General features: G+C 38.8%; 1 protein-coding gene across 2 annotated transcripts in view; it reads right to left on the bottom strand.

The window, feature by feature from the left end:
• Positions 1–26,406, bottom strand: part of cd9a (CD9 molecule a) — a 126,325-nt gene that overhangs the window by 54,082 nt on the left and 45,837 nt on the right. For both annotated transcript variants that reach the window (XM_039769978.1, XM_039769979.1), the window contains exons 2-3: positions 20,704–20,803; positions 16,759–16,856 (exon numbers count right to left, since the gene is read on the bottom strand). In XM_039769978.1, the coding sequence (XP_039625912.1) occupies positions 16,759–16,856; positions 20,704–20,803 (198 nt within the window). The remainder of the gene's footprint in view (positions 1–16,758; positions 16,857–20,703; positions 20,804–26,406) is intronic.

The following is a 26,406-nucleotide window of genomic DNA, read 5'->3' as shown; positions in this document are numbered from 1 at the left end:
TATGTAGCTGGAGATCCCTGTAAACAAAAGGGAGAGTACATGTTCTTTCTAAAAGGGAAAGTCCAGATTCTAATTCTGAGATTTGCCATTTAACACGGACTTGATGAAAGAATGCAATACCGAAATTCTCAATAAATCTTTAAAACAGCCTGACCAATCTGCACTAGAATATTTCAATGAGCATTATTTAAATGCCAGACATTAATCTGGTTTACTGACTAAAAGAAACCCAAGATAATATGAAAGACACAATGAAATGAAACATGAATTTGAAACTTGCAGGGCTAGAGAGGCACTTGCCCTACTGATTGCCTTAGGGCCTTATTGCCCTACTGCTAAGTTGTTTGTCTGCCTAAGAAAAAGTAATCTCTTAAGGAGGAGCACTGGGATCATTACGCAGAACAGTCCTTTCATCAGATTGGCTAGCCCAGCAGTGACTCCGCTGTGGAATGGCCAGTAGTATATGAATCATATTATGTGATATCATCTACTCTTAAATTTTGCTCTGTACTTGCAACATTACTATTGTACAATTGCATTGTATTGAGGATTACTGTGTTATCTTCTGTGTATTGTATTGACTTTTTTCAGATCAACAGCTGCACATCTCCAGCCATTAACACAGCCAGCTTACCTATTAAAATAGTAATTTAAAAAAAAGTATAAGCCCCACCCTCTACCCAAACAAACTTTGACCACAAGACAGATAAGCAACCAAGGATTGTGGGAAACTTGTTCCCTCTATGAAAAAAGGTAGTTTAACAATATCCAAGAGAAGGAAGATTGATAGAGTACCTATCACAATACAAAGCAATGCTGTGGCAGTCAAAGAGCCATTGTTCTCCAACTGGTCACTCAGAAACCTTCAACTCATTACAAACAAGAGAAACAGGCAATAACTAACTTTCCTTTGCTTATTTATGGATTGTATGTCTACTACAACTGTTTCATCCGACTGCTGTCTTGTTAGAATATATTACGCCATCCAACCTTTGGATCAGCCACAATGAAGAAACATGCCCCTGTTTCTGCTGTACCAGAGACTTTGTTACTGTAGATGTCGATGTATTGCCATTACAACTGTTTTCTTTAAGAACTTAAATAGGGGGTAAAAGCGAAGTGATATTTTCCTCTAATGTTTGACTGTGTTGCCATCTTCTGCCTGCCTGCTACCAGGTGTGTGTAGGCAGTGCTGGATTAACCAATGTAAGCAAAGTAAGCACATGCTTAGGGCATCAAGGGTGAAGGGGGCACCACAAACATTTTTCATGGCCGAATTTATCACATAAATTAAATTTATAGCCATTTTCAAAATTTCTGAAAAATGAATAATGCCTCCCTGTACCTCCCTATGCGGTCACTGTTCGTAGATGGCGCCTTACACAGTGCGTTCTGCATACTGGTGCCATCTATGATGGGGAATTTCTGTTTCAAGGTGATTCCCTTAAACACCATGTTATGTCAAAATACTGTGAAAATAATTCAACTTAAAACAATAGGTTTTTATATTTTTAAATAATAGTTAATAGTTGATTAAAAATTATCATCACATAATTGTGTTTCGGGAATTATGTTATTTACCTTAAAATAAATTTCTAGTGCGTAGAAAGCATTATTTTCTGTTTTAAGCAAAAACAAAAAATTGTCCCAGTTTGAGGAAAAAATATTCTGGTAAGTATTTCTATTCTTGGATATTTTTAAATTCATTTACATTATGTAAAAGTGAAAATCGTACAGCTGATTACTATTGGATAAAATTGTTTATAACTTTTTTTTACTAATAAAGATTTAATAAAATTTTCATAAAATATTCTTCAAATCTTGTACTAAGAATGTGTCACAAAAGCCATAAATAAATCAAAATGAAAACCGTACATTTCAAAAAAACCTTTAAAATTGACCCAAAAAGTTAATATTTGTAAAATTTTAAAGTAATGATAAACACGTGATCAGATCTTTATTGAAAAGCAGTGCCACACAAAATAAAATTTTTAAAATCAATTTTGGGGTTAAAGTCAATTTCTACTGGTTTTGGCAGGAGATTGGATAATTTGTAGTCCTTAGAGTAATGGCAGATAAAATTAATATTTGTACCCATTTAAGCCACTTTGTAGTTACTTTGAGACCTAAAACATCCATAAATGAGATGAAAAAAGCTGAAACAAAATCTGCGCTAATTGATATTTTGGAATTTGATTTGCTTCATCAAAAACTAGAGATTTTCACGAAAACTTTGGTCCTAGTCTCATTTTGATATGACAATTTTCACAACCCCTAGGTGCTATAACAATTAAAGTCATTTGGTTTACGACATGGAGGCGGCAGTTTTGCAGTTTTTAGTGCATATAACCGCTCTAAGCATTACATTGCCGTACGACTTTAACTGTCATGAATTTTTACTATTTTTATTATTTAATTTGTTTATGGCTTTTGCATTCATTATTTAGCAAATCTTTTACACACATTCTTAATACAAGGTTTAAAGAATATTCTGTGAAAATTTTGTAACTAAATCTTTCTCAGTAAAAAAAAGTTTAATAAATAAAAAAAATAAAAAAATTTTATCCAATAGTAATCAGCGGTACGATTTTCACTTTTACATAATGTAGCTTACAGATAATTCTTTTTTCTACTTTCTAGAATTCATACAATCCTTCATAGGGTACTTGTCAGGTTCCCCCCTCCCCCCACCTTAAAAGCACATGATTCAGAATCAGCAGTAAGATGGGAATTAAAATATCTGTATTTATGAAATGCGTAACTGTGTTGAATGCCACAGAATTAAAATAACTAACATATTCTGGATGCCTTATCTCTATTATGTATAGAAGCAGATGTGTTACGCAAGATTGTTCCCCTTGAAAACTCTCTTTGATTAGATCTTCATAATCAAAGTAGGAGAAAACTGAGATAAAAATAAAATGAAGCATATAAAAATAAATATTTTCCTTTCTACTATAAGTATGTCTTGTTTAATTTTGAATTTTCAATAATAAAATTGTATTTTCTAGTTTGTTATTGTTTTATTATTTTGAATTACTAGTGTAAGGGAGCACCAAAATTACTAAGGGTCTTAACCCAGCCCTGTGTGAAGGTATGGTTGGGCTGAGACTGGACTGATAGGCAAATGCGCCTATTTTTCCCCCAAGAAGCATATGCCATTTTTTGAAGAAACAATAAATCTTTGCAACAGAACGTAAAGAAAAATGGAAATGTCAACTTCAGACTTTCACAAACAACATATACAGCAATATATGCATACAGCGAGTGTAATATTTTGTGACAGGCACTGTGCAACAAGACTGGTATAAAATTGGCGGGAGAGGGATATAATCTCTGAATAAGGAATGGCTTCCACCCCCAAAATACCACTAAATTTAGTTTGGAGGAGGTATCACAAAAACATTGAATATTGACCTTTTTTTTTTTTAACTACATTAAAGATAAACTAATCTATTTTTGCTACATGCTTTTTGTGTATACTAGATTTGTTTCAGCTTTCTATTTGCATAACTGACTGACTATGACAAGCCTAGGTTCTGCTCACAGGTAGGATAACTTCCTTTGGCTTTTTTGACTAATGGGTTTTTGATAAAAGCCTTTCCGAAGTACTCTTCCTCACTCCTTTTCAGCATAGCTATGCAAAAATTACCTATGTCAATGTGGGTAACCACAGATCCATCACAAACTGGCACCTTTTTAAAATGTTAAAATATGCAAATTGATAGATAAATTAATCTTTGACTAACCATACACTTCAATAGCTAATCTTTTTCCTGGTAATAAGATACGTTTAACCATCACCTCCAAAACACTGAGAGGGTGAACCCCCAAAAGATGAAATCTTGACACACATAAACAAGCAATAATGCAATACTTTTTTTCAAGTTTGCCTTATGATTTGTTGATTCCTTTTTGCACAGTGCTGTTTGACTTGGGCTTCCTTCAGCCCATTTGAGTCTTAACTGGGTTAAATAATAAACAAAAACAAATTAAACTCTGGTCTTAATTTTAATCAAAATTGAACTCCTATTTTGAACAGTACCCATAAAAAGAAAAATATTTCATTTCTATTGTGTATTATTAATAATGTATAATTATTAAACATTATGTTCAATGCAAACATTGCCACTGTCTTATTGTGCAGATTGCTAGTATGTTGTATTTCCTAAACAGGTGTCCCTCTTTGTGTTGATTGTGTTAAATAATTACCAGCATTGCTGAAGGCAAAACTGATAATTAACCGAGCGATCATTCAACCTCTCTTCCTACAGTCTAAATCAGAGGTCGGCAAACCAAATCCTTGAACCGCAAGTGATTATTTTGCTGTTTGCTTGTAGCTCACTCTGAAGACTTAATCTATTCTTCATGTAGTGATGCGGTGAGAACATCGTAGAGCCTACACAGTACTTCAGAAAAATCTACAGAGGTTTTCACTAACATTATGTCTGAATTATTGATGGCTTGTAATGAATAACTTAACATAATTAGATAATATCAATCAGTTCTACATTTTTTATTTTAAAGAGCGCAAACACATTTTAGAAATTAGCCCAACAGTAAAACTGTAACAAAATGTATCTAAATAAATCATATTACAAGTCAGCTAAAAAGAAACATTAAAATGGTAAAAAAAAGAGAAAAAAAGACAATTTAGAGATGAATTGACTAAGACATATGCATTCATAGATATTTTGTCAAGTTTTCCCATGTGCTTAATATGCCAGGAGAAACCTTCAAAAATATATTCAATATTTATAGACATTTTATGAAACTTTCATCATTCATTGAAATGTATCCCACTAGAGATGCTTGGAAAGTAGCAGTCACTGAATTGAAGGCTGAGCAGAGTAAGGTAATGATATCATACTGGATAAAACCTTGAGATAGCAAAAGTGGCTGCGAGTTTTGTGGCATCTCACGAGATTATAAAATGTGGCATCACACGTGCTCCTTGAAAGTATTTAGCACCATTTCGGGGCAAGATGGGGAATAGTTGCTAACCACGTCCTCTCATTTTCCTCCAGCAACACTGAGAACATGCCCCTGGAGGACACCTGGCTCTGTCCCAACTTGTATTTCCATATTAAATTGTGAACAGGCAGAAGGAAAAGCTTGCCGAGAACAAACCATGGCAAGATTCCAATGATCTGAACTTTACCCTGACTTATGCCTGCCTGCGGATATTTTGTTGCCATTGCAACTGGGAGCACCTATATTTTGTTATCACTGGAAGATGCAAAACATGGACGACCGATTTAGCTATCCAACATTTTTTTCCTTGGAAGTTGCAATTCCTCACTATACCACTTGTGGACAAGTCTGCAGGATGACCAACCAAGCAAACCTAGCAGAAGAAGCATGGTGACTCGCAGACCAGGTAAAAAGCTGATGGATAATGATGCAATCTTGGGATGATATTGAGACATACAGGCAGTCCCCGGGTTACGTACAAGATAGGGACTGTAGGTTTGTACTTAAGTTGAATTTGTATGCAAGTCGGAACAGGTTACATAAATTTAATAAATGCTATTGTTGACCGACTGTAACCAAATGCTCTGCCAATGAATGATGGAGTTTCACCTCTCTCTGACCTTATTTCTACTTTACTTTCAATGGTGATGGTTTTTCTGTTCTTTACTGTATCACCAGCACTTGCATCAGATTTGTGTTTCAGAGACATTGTTGAAGGGTGAAGACAAAAGATTAAGATAAGCTCTTCTGCACAGCACTGTACACGCTATCAGAGCAGGAAGGCACCAGTCGTCAACACGTCTGATGTACTGACAGGAGACAACTTTCTTCTATGTACATAACAGTACAAGCAGTCTTGCGATTGACAATGAATGGGGGCATCGACGGGTGGTTCATCACCAGCCCACCTAACAGTCACCTCCACTACTGCCTGTAGCATCCGCCCACCAAGAACGAACACGGTGTGGCCAAAGGCGGGTAGTGAATCGCCCCCATTTAATAGGCAGCTATGCGATGCACACTACAATGCTACCCCCGCCGCCCTGTTCACCCTCAATGGCCTCCCTTCAGCCACAACCAGGTCACCGCTTGCAGCATTAACAGCCGCCCACTGAAAACGAATGGGGCAGCTGTGCGTGGTGGGCAAGCAGTAAAACCACTTGCTGCCGGGAGCCGTCTGAGGGACACGACACTGTGCGAGCAGCAAAAATCGCCCCCTTCCAGCCACTGCTTGCAGCATTACCAGCTGCCCACCGAGAACGAATGGGGCAGCCAGGTGTGGTGGGCGAGCAGCAAAACAGCTTGTGGCGGTAGCCACCTGAGGGACACTACACTGTGCGGGCAGTGAAGCCTGCAGAGCCTGAACACCAGTCCCAGAAAAGGTGAAGCCCCAACACAAAAGAGAAACCACTCCCCACCCCAATTCTGGTGCTACTGCTGTGGTAAACCCGGACACACCATAGCCCACTGTCCACAGTAACATGACAAAGTAGTGTGGATGGACCAAAGTAAAAAGGTTCAGTTATGTGGCTGCACTTAACCCTCTCACCCTTCTTTTTTTATCAGGCACTATACAGGTACACTACTCTCTACTCTCTCCCATGCTCTATACAGCGGTGACAGCAATAATACCATTGTTGCAGTCCAATATGTCCAGTCAGGACATTATGATTGGAAACTGGATGGCAAGTATCTTTGTGACAGTGAGGTCCAACCCACGGCATACTGCTAGCCCCTGGTTCAAGGGCAATTATGCCAGCTGCAGGTGTTGGTACTGCCAAACCCACCATATGCACTTATATTGGGAGGAGACTAGCCTCAACATAACTCTGACAGGGACCAGCAGTGCCAGACAGGTCAAAGGAGTCCCACCGTGGATGGAGGCCCTTCATTCGGAGGATATAATCGAGGAAGTAAGTGCATGGCCACCCAAAATGACATTTAAGTAGGTGCACAGGGAGTAAAACAGAATTTGCAGAGAGGAAACCACGGCAGACCCTATAGCATGGGTCTCCAACACATTGCTTGCAAGCTACTGGTAGCTTGCAACCCCTTTCCAAGTAGCTCACCAAAGGATAATGAATCCTACATACATTTGAAAACTTGATTAGTCAAATTAAGGGTGGGCAATCTTTCTAAATCACAATCCTTTTAGTACAAAATCACGATCCACAACCTGAATTGCAATCTCTCTTTTCAATGTGGCATACACTTAAGAGAATATCCGGACTCAAACTCATCAAGACCTAAGTAACACTTTATTTTAAATATCAAACAAAGTTGAATTAAATTGTTCTCTCATTTGCTAGCTAAGCAGAGTTAAGGAACACGCCCTGAAGCTAGTGAGTGAGTGAGGAAAGCCCCTCCCCCCAGCACAGTGTGTGGATATCGGATTCGCGCCAATAAAATCGGTACTGCAAGCGAACTATGATACATATCGAAATGAGAGAAGTCGCAAAATCAACCAGAATGTTCAAGCAAATCTATACTAATAAAAGGCAAAGCCCTCACTCACTCATCACTAATTCTACAACTTCCCATGTAGGTAGAAGGCTGAAATTTGGCAGGCTCATTCCTTACAGCTTACTTACAAAAGTTGGGCAGGTTTCATTTCGAAATTCTACGTGTAATGGTCATAACTGGAACCTATTTTCATCCATATACTGTTATAGACTGCAGCTCGATGGCCGTGGGAGGCAGAGTTGCGTATCGCATCATCACGCCTCCCCGTAAATCGAGTCCCTGCCCATATAAAGGTAAATATTCGCGGGTGAAGGACTGTGCTTAGCATATTCATAAGTAAAAATATCTGAATCACAAACTGATGTTAATTTTGTCCATGAATACTTATTAAATAATTCCAAATAGTCTGTCCGCTTCCTTTCATAGCTTTTCCGATGGTTGTGCCGCTTCCAGGCTCTAAAATCCGTACTGACCCCTACTCTCTCTTTTGTTTCTTTTTCCAGTTTCTCTGTGGTGGTGGCCTGCGCCACCTCCACCTACTCAAAGCTTCATGATGCTCCAACAATGATGGATGGATTAAAAGGCAGAAGTCTACGTGACCATCATCATCAAGTCCTTCTGGGAGAACCCTAAATCCAAAGAGGACTGTTTCATTTATGTTAGGTAGAATGCCCAGAGGGGACTGGGCAGTCTAATGGTCTGGAATCCCTACAGATTTTATTTTTTTCTCCAGCCGTCTGGAGTTTTTTTTTTGTTTTTTCTGTCCCCTCCCTGGCCATTGGACCTTACTCTTATTCTATGTTAATTAATGTTGACTTATTTTGTTTTCTTATTGTGTCTTTTATTTTTCTATTCTTTATTATGTAAAGCACTTTGAGCTACTGTTTGGTTAAATGCTTTAATACAAAACAACAACAACATTTATTTATATAGCACATTTTCATACAATCACATTTCAGCCATCATTTGTTGCCAGGCAGAGAGTCCTTCACAATCTGTTGTGCAGGCACTTTAACACAGAATAAATGTCGATTAACCTGTTGCTTCAACCAATCAGATTTTGAGTTGGTGTCACTAGGGCCCTCTAGCAGGCGTACGGCAATGTCACCGTATTCAGACCCATTGATTGGATAGAAACCGATCTGAGGAACTCAACGAGGCCACTGAACGCAGCGCAAGATCCTGCCGCGCACTCTGGCCAACTCCATGGCAGGATTCTGGACAATATTATTTGACAGACACAGACCACATTTCAAGACCACGAAAACCTGATGTTTGTCACGTTCCTCGAGCCCCAGAAGTTTTGGGAATACAAGAAAAAATTCCCGCATGCAGCCTTCTCCAGTTTAATACAAGAGCCACGGAGCGGTTTTTGATCTGTCTCGGCTAAAAACAGAACTGACTGTAATGTATGCCATGGATGATTTTGCAGGAAAATCTCCCACTGATCTCCTTGACTTCCTTCATCAGAAAAAATCTGAGTAAGAGTATGGGGCAGCTGTTCACATTGGTATATTTGGTGGGGACCATTCCCGTGTACACTATTACTGTCGAGTGACATTTTTAGCCCTAAAGCGAATTAAAACTTATGCCAGAAATATGACAGGGCAGGTTTGACTTTCAGCATTAGCTTCGATGGCGATAGAAAGGGACTTTTTGATGGAACTGAAGCGCACGGATAATCCGTACAATGGAATAATTGAACTGTTTTTGAGGAAAGAGAGGATGGATTTTGTTTACAAATAATCTGAATTTTTGGTGAGTAAAATGTTGCGATTTTCCTAAATAATATTGCAAGTTTGAGTTATTATTGATGTTTTTTTATGTGTGTGTCACGGCTGTGGCTGCAGTAGAAAGGAACTTGTTCACCCCTGGTTTGTCTATTCAATAAAGGCATTTATTGTGGCTACAGGAGTTCTCTGCGAAGCAGTGGCTCTTTAGACTGTATTTCTGCATATTAAGATGGTTTTTATAACCATAAATTAGTTTTTGAGGGGCGGGTTGATTCAGACAGAGCACTACTGAAGGCCTGGGTGTGAGATGCATGGTCCGCCAATGGACCAGATGATACATCAATGATTGGATTATCGTTATTCTTTCAATCAGGTTCGTATTTGGAGGACGTGTTGTTTTGAAGTTACATTCCATGTTTGACAACCGTTGTAAAGATAACAGGTTTCATTCATTGAAGTGCTCACCACGCAAATGGTGTGTGTGTGCGCGACCTGCTCGGAGTTTGTTTCCTGCCTTGTACCCTGTGCTGGTTGGGATTGGCTCCAGCAGACCCTTTGGGACCCTGTAGTTAGGATATAGCGGGTTGGATAATGGATGGATGGATTCGTAAACCTTCAAACTAATGTGCAGTTAAAGTCTCAACAGCATTCTCAGCATTTCTGGAGCTTAGTAGAGCCAGATAACGAAGAATCTTCACCAAGCAGCTCTTAAAAGGTCTGCTTTGTTTGGGTCTACATACCTCTGCGAGTCTGCAATTTTTTACATGAATATCATGAAATCAAAGTTTAGAACAAGACTGACAGATGAACATTTAAATGACTCCATAAGAGTGAACCGAAGTGGATACACTCCACCATACACCTCTCTTGTTGACTCCATGTGGTGCCAGTCATCTGCCTAACTAAAAAACACATCACACATGCAACTGGACATGTGAATACTCTTGTGAAGTGAAACAGTGACATGTAACAAAATGACAAATAAGTAATATCTGTGCATTTGCAACTGCATTGTTTTGTCTTGGCAACATTCATGTTTTAATTCAATAGTGAGATACACTAGAAAATACATACAGACATGCAAAATGCACTTGCAGGTGAACTAATTATTTTTTGTGATGTTTTAATGCAAAATGTGAGTTGTGGACACCAACATTTTGTAAATATTCAGGTAAAACAAGCTTATTCAGTTTGTTTGGGTTAAAATAAGCTATGAGAATAAACGTTAGAAAATAGGAGTAGCTCTCTGCCATTTTCATTTTGTAAAAGTAGCTCTCAGGGATACCCTTTAGCCTCCCTGTAACATCTGTTTCGTTCCATTTGGCTCTTTTAAATGTGAGTAGTGGTACGATGATTCTTTGAAGTTTGCAAAGAATGCAGTTGTTGCAGTCGATGGTGAAAACCACTAGAAAGTCCATACCGAGGTGTCCCCATTTTTGTTTATTTGGTGCATCAACCAAACCCAAATCAGTGTCTGCAAAAATGCGTCTACCACATGAACCTATTAAAACCTTGGCAGGATCGGGATGACGACACCACTGTGACAGCTACTCCCACTGCAGCACTTTATGCAGACAAAAAACTTACTGTAAAGTTCAGGGAGACCCTCACTCCCATGTGAAAGAAGGAACTTGGTGCCATGATTTCCTCTGTGACCACTGCAGTCAACCCAAAGCCAAGGTGCACATCGCTGATTGCACAAGAAATTGTGACCAATTCATAGTCTGAGAACAACCATACCACCTCCAGGAGGCCAAACAAGCTTTAGGTGGAACTAGAAATCCAGCACATGTTGGATCTTGGTGTCATCAAGCCCAGTTACAGCCCCTGGTTCAGTTCAATTGTACATATCCCCAAACCAGATGTAATGAATTCCGGCTGCTCAATCAGGTGTTCCATGCTAAAGGAGGATGATCTCCGAGTGTTTGGGAGCTGCCTGGTTCCTGTCCACGCTGACATGACTAAGGACTACTGGCATCTTCTCCTAACAGATGCGGCGAAGGAAAGGACCACATTTAGCACCCCTAGTGGCCACTGGCAGTAATGTGTCCTTTCATTTGGGTTACACAGAGCCCCAGCAACCATCCAGCGTCTGGTGGACAGAGTGCTCTGGCCCATAATGCTACCTATCTAGGCAATATTGTCATACATTTCAACACCTGGGAGGAACATCTGCAGCATGTATCAAACATCCCCCACACCCTCCACAATGTCAGTCTCCAGATTAAACCCAAAACATGTTATTTATTGTTAACTCAGGCTAAATAACTCTGTCAAATGGTGGTCACTAACTAGGCCTTTTAAAATTTTTGTCCAGCAACACTGGACTCCACCCCATCCGGTATTTCTGCAATAAATTGTGAGCCTGAAGGAGTAGATGGCTCACTGCAAGCAAACCATGGTAACGTTCCAGTGACCGGAACTTGACCCTGACTTAAGTTCATCTGTGAATATTTTGTTGCCTTTGTGCCAGTGATCACCTGTATATTATCATTGGAAGTAGCCCCAACATTTTTTACTTGGGACTTGCAAATCCTTACTTGTACCCAGTGGAAAGCCCACAACCAATGCTAAATACATTAAGGACTGTTTTAATCAAAGAAGCAGAACATTTGTTTATCGCTTTCAAAAATAGAAATGACAAAATTAAGAAAATTAAGGACATGCATTTTTCACATAGACAATCAGAGAAAGGACTGTAAAAACAGCTCACAATAATCAGCAGTCAGCATATACAGGGGTGCGGAAATCCAACGCCCGACTCGTCCGACACGGGTAAATTGACCGTCGGACAAGTGTGTTTTTCTGGTTTCAGTTGTCCGCGGACAAGTGCAATTTTCTGGAGAAAAAATATATGTGCTGTGCAGGGCACATTTTTACCACTACTTTCAAATTAATTTGGGCACGTACTTCGTGCGGAAACAGTCTACTTAGGCATGTTCATCATGTCTCAAAAATGACGGCTGATTTTTCAAAGGAGAAGCGGTCTTACATAAGTATTTTACCCTACTATTTACATGCTTCGAGATGCGGTCATTTTTTCATGCCGACATTACGATGTAATCTGATGATTTTTCATAAATCGAGAACTTTTATATATTACTGATAAAATTCATTGTTTCTACATAAAAATGCAGTCATTTTACTTACAATGCAAATGTTTTCACCACATAACAAAGCTTGTTAGGTAGTTAATCTTTCCTGAGATTTGCGATTTCGCATAGGTTGTGATATATTGAGTTAAGAAATTTATTGCGTGACAGCATCAATTTTGATGAGCTGTCTATAGATCGTTTTTGATTAGAGAATTTTTTATATAAAACAAGTTGGTTTCGTGCTGTCAGTTTATTAAAAATAAAGAAGAAAACATTCTAATGGTTTCCAAATGTTATGAAGTATCTATAAAAATCTTCACTTAGACGCGATTATTTTTTCCCGACAACATCGGTAATATTTACTTCTTTGGAAATGTACCATCTTGCAGAATTTCGAATCGTCATTAGGAATTACCTGCTTAACTCATAATGCACTGCGGTATGCACGTTTTTCTCAATATATGCGTGTTGCTGAAACTGAAGCAAGTAGCATCGCGGATGAGAAATGGATCGTTTCTTGATTAAAACTGGCACAACAGGCCCTGAAAAACATGACAATGAAGGCAAGAAAAGAAAAACTAAAGCTGAAAGGGACCGTGAGTATGATAAAAAGCAAAACGGTCTTTTCAATCGCAATGGCTCAAAGAGTTTCCATGGGTAAATGCAGGCGACACTGACTCCGTTTTTGCCAAATTTGCCGTCAGTATCCACTTATTGCCGACAAAGCGTCCACATTATTTACCGGCAAGAAAGTCGACAGAAAAGACACACTACTGTCGCATCAGCTGTCTGCGAAACACATTGCCTGTATGTCAAAGCATGAGTCTAAAAGTAAGAAAAAAGTTGGTTCAATTGAAAAAGCGTTTTCTAAAGTTGAACGCTCGGAGGTTGAGCGTTATGCCAAGCTGTTCAATACTGCTTACGCTGTTGCTAAGCACAACAGGCCATTCACTGACTTTCAATTTCTGTGTTCTGTGCAGGAAAAAAATGGTGTAAATTTAGGGAGTGACCATCGAGGCAGGGACGCCTGTGTTGAGTTTGTGAAGTCAATATCGTCTGTTTTGTTGAATGATGTCTCAAGCCACATGAAACATGTCAAATTCTTTTCAGTCATGAGTGACTCAAGCACTGACTCATCAGTAATAGACCAAGAAGGTATACTACTGAGGTACGTTCATCCAGAAACATTTGATCCCTACACAGCCATGGCTAGCATTGAGAATTTAGAAAATGCCAGAGCAGATGGTGTTGTTGCTGCCATAAAAAATGGTTTGTCAAAATGTGGCATTGATATTGAAAATATTGGAGACAATGACCCAAAGCTTGTGTGCATTAATCTTGATGGTGCTGCAGTTAATCTTGGAGCTAAAATGGTGTTGCCAGAAAGCTCAGTGATTGTGTAAGTAACAAAGTTCTTGTTACACACTGTGTGGCACATAAACTGGAGTTAGGTGTACTTGATGCTGTAAAAGACGTAGGCTATCTAAAAAAGTTTGAAGACACCATTAAACGCATCTGCAAGTTTTATTCTTTTTCACCAAAGAGACGAAATGAGCTGCAAAATCTTGCGTCAATTTTGAATGAAACCTTGCTTATGCATTCAGAAATAAAAGCCATCAGATGGGTATCATCAAAGTCCAGAGCACTGAAAGCTGTTAGCCAGGATTTACATGTAACTGTTACCCACATGGAACAGATACTTTCCACATCAAACAAGGCAGATGAACTGGGGCAGGCTAAAGCCATCCTACATGACCTCAAGCAAGTAAAATTTATTAAGTATCTATATCTGATGATGGATGTACTTTCTGCTATTACAGCCACCTCAACTCTTTTCCAGAGCAAAGATTTGCTGATATTTGAAGTTAAGGAGGCCATTGACACCTTGTACACCAGATTGCATGCCATGACAAAGGAGCCAGGAGAAAACCTTGCAAAGTTTTATAACCTGTTTGACAAGAAGTCTAGTACATTTGATGGATACTTAAAGCTGTCTGGTGGTTTCAGAGATTTTTGTGAAGACAGAGATGTTCATGATCTCCTGGAAAGCATGGTTCAGTATATACTTACCAGATTCTCTGACCTTGATAAGCCTCCTGTGTCAGATATGACGGTGTTTGATTTCAGAATCTGGCCACACACTCTGTCTGAACTGAGCACTTATGGAAACTATGAAATCAAGAACTTGTGTCAGCAGTATAGTGATTTGTTGACTGATGAGCAAGTTAAACATGCACCATCTGAATGGCAAGCACTTAAAGTGCAAATATCAATGCAACGGCAGTACCATCCACTTGCTGTCTATACCTCAGTTCTGCAGAGGAAAGAAGAGTCTCTGAAGAATGTTAGTGTGCTGATCTCACTGTTTCTTACAGTTTCTCCTTCCACAGGTTCGTGTGAGAGATTATTCTCCAATTTGAATTTAGTAAAGAGTTCTCTAAGAACCCGCCTGACTCAGGAAAACCTTCAAAACCAGATGCGCATTGTTGTTGATGGCAAACCTTTAGAAGAGTTTGACCCACTACCAGCTGTGGAATTCTGGCTGTCATCTGGCAACAGGCACATCATTCATAAAAAACCTGAAAAGTCATCAGCATCCACTTCTGCAGGACCATCAGTCCAGGAACCATACAGTTCAGCTCAAGAAGAAATGAACAGCATTCAGCCCATGCTGTCTGAGATGGTAAAGATTCTTGGGGGAGAAGATGTTGCAAGACAAAAGCTAAAGAACATGGCAGAAAATGAATCAGGACAGTGCTCTGTTATGTAACTGTAATATATGAAAAAATAACTAGTGCAGCTATAATGAAGGCATTGTTTATTAGTGAGTTTAAATGATAAGGGAATCTTGCACATAATGTTCTAGAGCAAGGTGGCAAAATACTACTCCCTGAAAGAACATTTTTCATTTTTAAAATGGAAGGCAGTTTTATATCAATAAAAGAGATCAGAAAAAATAAACTATTTTTCACTTTTGTTATTTGCTTATGGGCAAGTGAATTTAACTGGCGGACAAGTGGATGTTCTAAGTTTACTTGTCCGTGGACAAGTAGAAAAAAATTGGATTTCCACACCCCTGATATAAAATATTTACATTTGTTTCTGTATTTCTCTACTGCATGTGAGGAGTCATGCAATGTAGATGACACTGCACAAAATCGCCCTTCTTCATCAATATGTCAACTTCACAGCCCCAGAAACCAAGAAGAACTTCTTAAACTGCTCACTCAAACAGGTAAACAAGGGCAGAAGATTTACTCTAATGCTGAGGCGGACTTCAAATCAAAAATATCACTGCCAAAAAAATCTGATTTTGTTGCAACTGATGCCACGGAGTATGACAGGGTCATAAAAGGGATTTGGAACATTCTTGAAAAAGACAGTAGATCACAACAGTATGTCATTTATGTCATGGTTCATCAAGAGGCGTTGTGTGCCCAAACATTATTCTATTATTATAATAGTTCATTATAGTACTTTCAGAGGTAAGATTTTATAATTCTGTCCATTTTGATTCAAAGTATTTCTGTGAATAGATTTTTTTTGATCATCGAGATCATTGAAAATTGGACTGCACAAAAACACTTTGATTTTCAAGCAATATTTCAAACGTTCAGACATTGAGAAACTAGCCAAAGATATACAGGCAAAAAAATTTCATTAAACAACTAAATTACATATTTAAAGTTTACAACTGTGATCAAGCAGGCATACTACATTTTTAGCCGAGTGTTTCACAATCTTTCTGGTGTTGCAATCCATTTTTTAAACAACCACGGGAAGAGAGTGTCCCCCTTGGTGTTTCGAGTGTAATCATCAGAATAGGGGACTAGGAGGTGTGTGGGATGGTTGGGCAATGGTAAATTGAGATCAATCAATAGGTGGAGGGGATTGAATGCAATTAATCATCATGGTAGTGACCCCTTGCAACTCACTCACAACCCCTGGCCATTAAACAATAGCAACTCGCGAGCCACCAGTGGCAGCCCACGACCAAGTGGATAAGACGCACCGTTTTAGACAATTACAATTTCAGCATACAGGATATCACCACAACAACATTATCAATTTTTTTTTTTTTTGATAAATGCACAATTGCATCAATGAGAAAAATACATACTTGAGACAACAGATCAGTTGCCTCTGCTCAAATAGAAGTTACCTGTGTCTATTTAGGTAGGCTTTTATAGTTAACAAAATATTTTATATTTTTGGTTAGAAAGTTTTTTTTTTTTTCTACATTACCTTCAGTTCCTTTACATGATTTCATCAAATCTTTGTTCTGACCACATCCAAGAAATAAAAAAAAATATATATATATATATATTTTTTTTCTTTGTTTAAGCTACTTGTAACTCTGTGCCGATACACTTGCAGCTTCTGTTGTTGCTGTAGTACTCAGGTTAATTATTAAATAGCTTCTTCATTATTTTTTTTAAACTACAAAGAAACCACCCAAAAAAATAAAAAACATTAAAAATAATGTGCCTTACTAAGCCCAGCATGCATGAAGACTCCTGGATGGCTCCACAGCAACCAAGAAATCCCACCACCATCATTATTGCTCCAGCTCCAATCAGTATGTATACACCTTGAAATGCAAGAACAAGCTACACATTACCCAAGTGATAACAGTTAAAAGGAACTGCACAATTAAATTAAAAGAAACATATTTACAGAATATTTATATTTTATAGTGGAAAGGTTTTTGGAGATATTGGAGATTAGAATGGTCTATTATGAAGCTGCTGACTGCTTATATTTTGTTTTTTAATTTTGCTCAAATGAATCATGATGCAAATTAGCAAAAGAATTTACATGGGGCAATTAAAACTTAAAAGGATAAGTTATTTCTTAAACAGGGTATACACTTAACAGCCACTTTATTAGGTAAACCTTGCTAGTACCGGGTTAAACCCCTTTATGCCTTCAGAACTAATGAAACGGTTTGTGGCATAGATTCAACAAAGAGCTGGAAACATTCCTCAGGAACTTTGGTCCATATTGACATGACCGCATCATGCAGTTGCTGCAGATTTGTCGGCTGCATATCCATGATGCTAATCTCCCATTCCACCACATCTCAAAAGGTGCGTGCGGTTTTGGGTTGAGATCTGGCGACTGTGGAGGCCATTTAAGTACAGTGAAATCATTGTCATGTTCAAGAAACCAGTATGAGATGATCTGAGCTTTGTGACTTTGCACATTACCCCGATGGAAGTAGCCATCAGAAGATGGGTACACTGTTGTCTTAAATGGATGGACATGGTATCGGTTGAGCAATATTTAAATGCCACAGCTTACCTGAGCATTATTGCTGACCAAGGTTCCCAAAAAGTGTGCCAAGAAAATATCCCCCACACCACACTATTGCCTCCTGCCTGAACTGTCGATACAAGGTAGGAAAGATCCATGCTTTCATGCTGGAGCCAAATTCTGGCCCTTCCATTTGAAAGTCGCATCAGAAATCTAGACGCAATGTGTGCAAATTGTTGCCTGACAAAGCTGACAGAAATGGCACCCTGTGTTGTATCCTGCTTCAAGGTTCAATGTGCAGAGTGTTCAAAGATGCTCTTCTGCATACCTCGGTTGTAATGTGTAATTATTATTTTATTGTTGCTATTGCCTTTTAATCTGCTCAAACCACTCTTGTCATTCCCCTCTGAACTCTGGCATTAGCATTTTTACCCAGAGAACCAGTTTACGGGATATTTTCCTTTTTTCAGACAATTTCTATGAGCCCTAGAGATGGTTGTGCATGAAAATCCAAGTAGATCAGCAGTTTTTGAAATACTCCAGTCACCGCGTCAGGCACCAACAACCATGCCACATTTAAAGTCACTTAAATCATCTTCCTTCCCGATTTTGATGCTTGGTTTGAACTTCAGGAGGTCGTCTTGGCAATATATACATGCCTAAATGCATTGAGTTGAAGCTATGTGATTGGCTGATTAGATATTTGCAGTAACAACCAATTCAACAGGTGTACCTAATAAAGTGGCCGGAGAGTGTATATGCCTTTGCCACAAGAAACTGCGTTCTAAAGTTAAGTGCTTTCTATACAGTAAATGAAAAAAATACAGCACAGAGGATAAACCAAAAAAAAAAAAAATTAACAAATACAATTTTTCATGGTAAGACAGTTGTCAAGTATTGATCTGCACCTTCCGCGTTTCCGATGCATTTTTGTGACAGGAAATGGAATCTGTAAATATATTTTATGGCATATTCCTGGTATGTGTAAACCTGGGACACTAGTGTTTAGCCTTTGTTACAGATTATGCTGCCAAAAGCACTCAATGTGTAATGGTGTTACTCGGCTCTAGCAGTTGTGCTATAGCTCAGATGTCTAATTAACATTTTTCTTGAATAATTGTATCAGACTATTCACCAAAACACATGCAGTGTTTCATAGATGACATTTGGCTGAAGCCAATGCCAATGTCCTGTTCTTACATTAGCATGTCCCTGTGTAAAGCTATGCTTGCAAACCAGCCTTTGTAACAAGTTCTAACACTGATGTGTAAAGCAAATGGGGTTTCACCCAATATTCCTTCCATAAATTGACCCGTTTAGCTCACTTACCGGACGCTTTGCCCATTATGTGCTGAGGCAACACATGTACACGTGTTAATTCTGAGTTGAACTATGTTTCATTTCAAATGGGCAAGTGCAGGAATAGCTCAAAAGATGGGAAGATAATAGTAATATCAAAAGTTTACAGGGAGATATTATACTGTAGTTATGGGGGACTTTAATCATCCAAATATTAACTGGAATAACCTTGCAGATGGAGGAGCACAAGAGTTGACAATATTTATATATAACGGGACTGGCTAAAATCGAAACTGGCTAAGTACAATTTGCGGACTTTAACTACGTATACCTTTAATTTGGTTCATTCAACTAGGAGGAGGATTACTTTTCGATCAGTTGGTTTTGAATAACTTTGTTCATTAAATACATATTATAAAGGGATATTTCTTCCCCAAGATCCCGTTTATTTAATATATTATTTGGGATGTTAAAGATTTGCAGTAACAGAAGAAATCAACAAGGACTCATGTTTTCCACTTCACTGTATAGAAAAACACAAACCATAAAAAAACCAACAACTACTATTGTATCGCTTGAGCCTCTCAAGATATACATTTACATTTGACATTTACAGTGTTTCACCTTTATTTTTTGCTTGAAAATTTAACTTCTTTGGAAATTTTGTTGTTGAATTTAATTTCTGATCTTTATTCTAGTATTGACATACAAGTACTGTATTTCAGCATTTGCAATTTATCTCCTTTTATTCCAGCAGCTGGAAGTACCCTTATGCATCTCACTTTTCCTAATTATGGCCAAACTATATGGCTTGCAAACTAGTTTTTTGGTTTTAAAACCCTAAGCACCAAAATTACTTTTTTGGGGAAAATAGGTCTACTTACCATTGCTTGGCAACAGAAGTTAGACCCACACCCTACAACTTTTCCATCCTTTTCTTCGCTTTCATCTTATCTATATCAATTAACAAACCTTTAAGTGAACCATAGTAACTAATTTTACATTTAAGGTTTAATACCTTTTTCAGTTAAAAATTCATTCTTACTCAATATTAATGTTTTAGTTAAGATCCACATTTGATGTTTGCCAAGAGTTGGTGTAGCTGCTAGTAAGGCAGAATCAAACACGGGTCAAACACGTGCCAAAAGAAATCTCTCAGTCCAAAAGTTTGTTTTAAAAGATTTAGTGAAAATTCGAACACACAGTCCACACAAGAATAAAGAAAAAAAAAAAGTGGTTACAAAACGTAGAATAAAAAGGCAAAAAAAATTGGAAAAAGTGTCTCTGAACTCTGAACTTCGCTTTTTTTTGTCAAACTTTTGTTTCTATACTTCGATGCTTTACTTCCCCTTCAGTACATTCTAAACATATGGCACTGCATGTTCAATAGAGCTTGTTGCGTTACATACTATTAGGCATGTTAAGGCATGGTTTAAAACCATGTGCCCTCCATGCCTTATTCACGGCAAGACAGATCACCGAGACTGATCTATAGTCAGAGACACAAGAAATAGTTAGAATGTACCAATTCAGTTCAGGTTGTGGGGGTTATAAAAACCTCCTATAGACTATGAACTAATATATAGCAAACATTTAATAGAACTTTAAATAACTAGCAAATGTCTCTTACAGTAGGTCTGCTACTTTGGTCCTGTCAAGTTTGCCCATCATATTAGTATTGTACCTATAAGAAGTTCTTCAATCTGATTTAAGGGGCAGATTAGAAGCACAATGAAATGGCCTGGAAAGGAATGGTGGTTTTATGGTTGAGAGCACAGAACTGCTAATTTGAGCCTTAAATCTGTGGTCCTTTTAACCACACCAGTGCAACGCATCGGTATATGGCAATTCAAAGACATATTCTGCCAATAAAAGAGCCTTACCAGTATAAAATGAAGAATTAGTGTCTGCTTCAAAGATTCCCTTTGTTCGGGAGTCAAAACGAAGCCATAATCCAATGGCTAACACAGCTGTTCCTGCAAGCTAAACAGAAAGATAGACAAGTTAACAGAAACATTTATTGATTTAAAAAGGTACCAAAAAATAAAAATAATTTGCCTTGTATATAAAATGTTAAGCATTATAAATTTAACAAGCTTCTGTAAAATGATTTTAAAATGCTAGAGATGCTCTGTCAAAACATAAGTGCCTTGTTCACGCATGCTAAAGATAAAATAAACTACAAACAAAATATAAAACTACACATTCAAGAAACCATGCAAACTGTCAGCAAAAAGGATTAAAATGCACCTCAAAAACACTATCCCTAATATTTGATACAAGGACAACTTACAGTTAATCAAGTGCCAATACCCTCTATCACCACTAATTACAGTATAAACAAATAGATATTTTACAAAATTCTTGCTGGCATAGTCTCCAGCCCCACATGACCCTGCTCAGGATTAAATGGGCTAAAAAAAAAAAAATCTTTTTAGTTAGCCGATAAAAGGTGTCATTTTGCTGGACTTCTCATTGCACCCATAATGGCTAACACAGTACAACACCCTAGTAAATACAGTAAGTATCTGTAGTTATTCTTATTGCAATATAGCCTTAATAACTATTTGTCATAACCATTGTCAGAAACTATTCAATTTTTCTTTTTCTCTTCTCTAGATGTAGAAGTGATGCGTGACATTGTTCTTTGAATGGAACTTTATATGGAATGAAACCAAAAACTCTGATTCAAGCAAAATCGTGCACTGCATAATACTCTGCTTCACCATATTGAGCCACACACACAAATCTTTCTATTATAAAAAAAAATCCAGGAGAGAAAAACACTAGGGAGACGAGACGTGATCTTCACGCGAAGATCACGGAAGACATTTAAAAGACCCGCGAGACAAAAGAGATTGGCCACGGAGCATCTCACGGGGACCTTAAAGGAAACAAACGACTAAGCGAAGAAGAAATTAGCGCAGAGAAGAGAGACTGAAAAGTGTTGGAAAGAAAAAAAAAAAAAAAAAGAAAGAAAGAAAGAAAGAACCTAGGTGCAAATTCAGAAAATAAGGTAAGTAATAATCAGCCCGGAACAAGTGGAATTGAGAAAAGAAAAAAAAAAAGCACATCCAATCAGGCTCAGAATTAAAAGACAAACAGTAAAAAAGAAAGTAGAACTTCATAAAGACGTTCACAAACATTGGAGCTATATACATGCAGAGCAGGTTAGAGATTTTTTGAGCCTTTCGAATTCCACTGCTTTCATAAACAAAAAACGGTGCGATACACATGTGGAGAAAGTTAAAGAATATGAAAGTAGGAAAATTAGAAAGTATAAAAAAAAGAAAGTAAAGATCGCAGTTGCGCAAACGAACGGAAATTATTACTCGAAAAGGGGAAAATAATCACCACGGACCAGTTGTCATTGAAATACAAGCAGGACAAAAGTGAGGTCAGAAATAAAAGACAGTAGAAAACAAAGTAAAACGTCATAAAGAGGTTAAAAAATAAGGGGGCTAAACACATGCAGAGCAGTTTAGAGATAATGAAAACTGGAATTCAAAAGAGTCACACAAAAAAAAAAAAAAAACGTAGGCGCCAAATACATGCAGAGCAAGATACAAAGTATGAAAGCAGAAAAAAAAAAAAAAAGTGTCGAAACAAAGGAAGTAAACATCACATTAGTGCAAACAAAGAGAAATTACACGGAGAAATAACGAAAAGGCGAATACAGATCGAATATATGGACATAGGTAATATGTCAGAAGTATGTAAATATTGTAAGGCTTTGAAGTTTGTCAGAGAATTTCAAAAACGGGATTTACCTCACATGCATTTATTGGTTACTTTGCAAAAAAAAAAAAAAAACAAAAAAAAACACACCATCAACTGCTGATGTACATCGTTTTGCCTGTGCTGAAATTCCAAACAGAGAAACCTATCCTGAATTATGGTACAAAGTCATTAAACACATGTCTCACTGACCTCATTTAAAAGATACAGCATATTGAGACTAAAAAGATTCCAAATATTTTGTTTTTACAGTAGTTCTGAAATAAAAGTAAAACTAATGAAATAGCAACAATTCAAAGAAAAAAAAAAAAAAATCTTAAAAGTGTGTGTGTGTGTGTGTATGTATCTCTGCCAAGCACAGCGAGCAGGGGGCGAAACCGATAGAGAGAGAGATAGAGAGATACTATCGGTTTCGCCCCCTGCTCGCTGTGCTTGGCAGAGATACATACACACACACACACATACATGCATACATATACATACACTGCTCAAAAGAATTAAAGGAACACTTTTTAATCAGAGTATAGCATAAAGTCAATGAAACTTATGGGATATTAATCTGGTCAGTTAAGTAGCAGAGGGAGTTGTTAATTAGTTTCAACTGCTGTGGTGTCAATGAAATTAACGGATGCACTAGAGGGGCAACAATGAGATGACCCCCATAACAGGAATGGTTTAACAGGTGGAGGCCACTGACATTTTTCACTCCTCATTTTTTCTGTTTCTTCACTAGTTTTGCATTTGGCTACAGTCAGTGTCACTACTGGTAGCATGAGGCGATACCTGGACCCTACAGAGGTTGCACAGGTAGTCCAACTTCTCCAGGATGGCACATCAATACGTGTCATTGCCAGAAGGTTTGCTGTGTCTCCCTGCACAGTCTCAAGGGCATGGAGGAGATTCTAGGAGACAAGCAGTTACTCTAGGAGAGCTGGAGAGGGCCATAGAAGGTCCATAACCCATCAGCAGGACCAGTATCTGCTCCTTTGGGCAAGGAAGAACAGGATGAGCACTGCCAGAGCCCTACAAAATGACCTCCAGCAGGCCACTGGTGTGAATGTCTCTGACCAAACAACCAGAAAGACTTCATGAGGGTGACCCAAGGGCCCCTTGTCCTCTAATGGGCCCTGAGCTCACTGCCCAGCAGCATGCAGCTCGATTGGCATTCGCCATAGAATACCAGAATTGGCAGATGCACCACTAGTGCCCTGTGCTTTTTACAGATGAGAGCATGTTCACCCTGAGCACGTGACAGAAGTGAAAGGGTCTGGAGAAGCCATGGAGAACATTATGCTGCCTGTAACATCATTCAGCATGAGCAGTATGGTGGTGGGTTAATGATTGTCTGGGGAGGCATATCCATGGAGGGTCACACAGACCGCTACAGGCTTGACAAAGGCACCTTGGCTGCCATTAGGGATCAGGATGAAATCCTTGGACCCATTGTCAGACCCTATGCTGGTGCAGTGGCTCCTGGTGCACGACAATTCCTGGCCTCATGTGGTGAGAGTATGCAGGCAGTTCCTGGAGGATGAAGGAATTGATACCATTGACTGGCCTCCACACTTTCCTGACCTAAATCCAATAGAACACCTTTGGGACATTATGTTTTGGTCCATCCAATGCCACCAGGTTGCACCTCAGACTGTCCGGGAGCTCAGTGATGCCCTGGTCCAGATCTGGGAGGAGATCTCCCACACCACCATCTGTCATCTCATTAGGAGCATGCACCGATGTTGTCAGGCATGTATACAAGAACACAGTGGCCATACAAACTACTGCATACAATTTTGAGTTGCTGCAATTAAATTTTGGCAAAATGGACTAGCCTGCCATATCATTTTTTCACTTTGATTTTTGGGGCGTCTTTGAATTCAGGGCTCTGTAGGTTGATCAATTTCATTTCCATCAAAAGATGTGGCATCCTTTCATTCCTAACACATTACCCAGTCTATATCAGTATAGATATCCAGGAGGATTTCTTTTTCCCCCCATTGAGATCTGATGTGTTTTCAAAGTGTTCCTTTAATGATAGATAGATAGATAGATATATAACTATAGAGTAAGGTTTCCAAACGGTTATGGGGCTCCCTCCAACGAGAAGACAAGCCCAAGGGATTCCCGAAGCGCAACCACCGCATCTGCAGAAGAGAGCAGATCGGTCGCCGGGGAAAGTGCAGGCTCCCGGCGCTGTATCAGCTCGCAGCGAAAACAAATCCTAAAAGATCACACTCACGCTAGTTTACCTACAGCATGTTTGTTTGTTACATTAAATAAAATCTATAATACTGGAACTCAACAGTCTCTTTCTGCAGTCATCTGACCATATGTCCTGCACTTGGCTTTCTGTTAGCTAAACCCAGTGAATTACCACATTTCCAGATGTCCCTGAAACACCCCTCTGTTACGTGGTTCTTCTAGCTAAACAGACTGACCAAAAGCAAAATGGGCAAGGTAGTGTGTACTTAGGAGCTTAACCTCATCTAAAAGAGCAACAGTGCTGACATCCATGCATCCAGACAAACTTTCTTCTGACCCCAGCTCACACACTGAAGACAACCTATCCGTGGGTGCCACGACAGCCTTTGAGCGAACGGGCTCAGTCGGCACATGCAGCAAGCTTGTACTATGCATCCAAGGCCACCAAAAGATAAGAATTCAATCTCACTTTCCAGATTATGATGTGGGATACTGACCTTTCAGTGGTAAAGTGCCCGTCATCGGATGCTCCAAGGAAAAGGAATGTAGCAAACTGAGAACTACCGATAGCGCACCATTGCATAAATGGATAGCCAAGCACGTGAAGTGCTTTGCCAAAGAGAGAGCATAATGCGAAGGGTTTCTAGACAGTGGTGTCTTAAACAAGCCTCCTGGAAGTCCCATTCAGCTTGAATAACATAGGTCTTTCTTAAACAGGAGGATGAAGAATGTTCATCTTTGCATGCTTGTCAGTCTATTGACTTTTCTCTAGGAGTAAATGTGGACTGTCAAGTAGCAGTATGTTACCCTGTAGACCCTGAACATTGTAATGCAGGTGGAATAATTACCAATCCAGAAGTGACACCGCCTAATATTCCCTCAAAGGATGCAGTTGTAAAACTACAGGGTGATGGCATATCAAAAGATTCCTACTGCCACTAAGCAAAATTTACTCGGAGAATGCCATACACTTCACTTAAGGACAGTAAGAATTTAAAACTTAAGTGACAAGGTGCAACATCATCCTCCGAAAGCCGCAACATCAGTTGTGAACCTGAATGCACCTTCTTATGGGGCGGCTTACTTCCCAGATGTCAAACTAAATAGACCCGATTCGGACAGTAACCAACCTTACTTTCAACAGCCAGATTTGCAGCGGATCACCGCATCTTCACTGTTTCATCATCCAGTGCACACAGCACCAAGTACAGAATCTGTGTATTTTCCTGCAGCAAATTTGATGGATTTATTAAATTGCCTCATTACGTGGCATTCCAAAGCCAACCCTGCATTACTTTTGAGAGTGGTAAGGAAAGGGACTTTGCTCTTCTTATGATGGAATTATTGATAGCCATGCACACCTTACTGAACAGTGTTACTTTGACAGTTTAAACTATCAAAGTGCATACAAAATTAGCCAAAGTATGTATACATGACACATACCCATAACACAACAGCATTAAGAGCTTTAAAGGATAAGTATGGACAGCCTCGTCAACTTGTCCAGAGTGAAATTTTGTCTGGAGATGTATTCCACATTTCCTAGCTTCAGAACCGCTACCTCCACAGACAGGGCCTTTCAATGCCAGAAATGAATAAGGTCCATCACATGCTTCTCAATAGTTTCAAACTTTACATATCTGATTGTG

This window comes from Polypterus senegalus, chromosome 11 (genome assembly GCF_016835505.1).
Source record: "Polypterus senegalus isolate Bchr_013 chromosome 11, ASM1683550v1, whole genome shotgun sequence".
Classification (NCBI taxonomy): Eukaryota; Metazoa; Chordata; class Cladistia; order Polypteriformes; family Polypteridae; genus Polypterus; species Polypterus senegalus.
The sequence above is the reverse complement of the archived record's forward strand: the minus strand, read 5'-3'. Positions and strand labels throughout refer to the sequence as shown.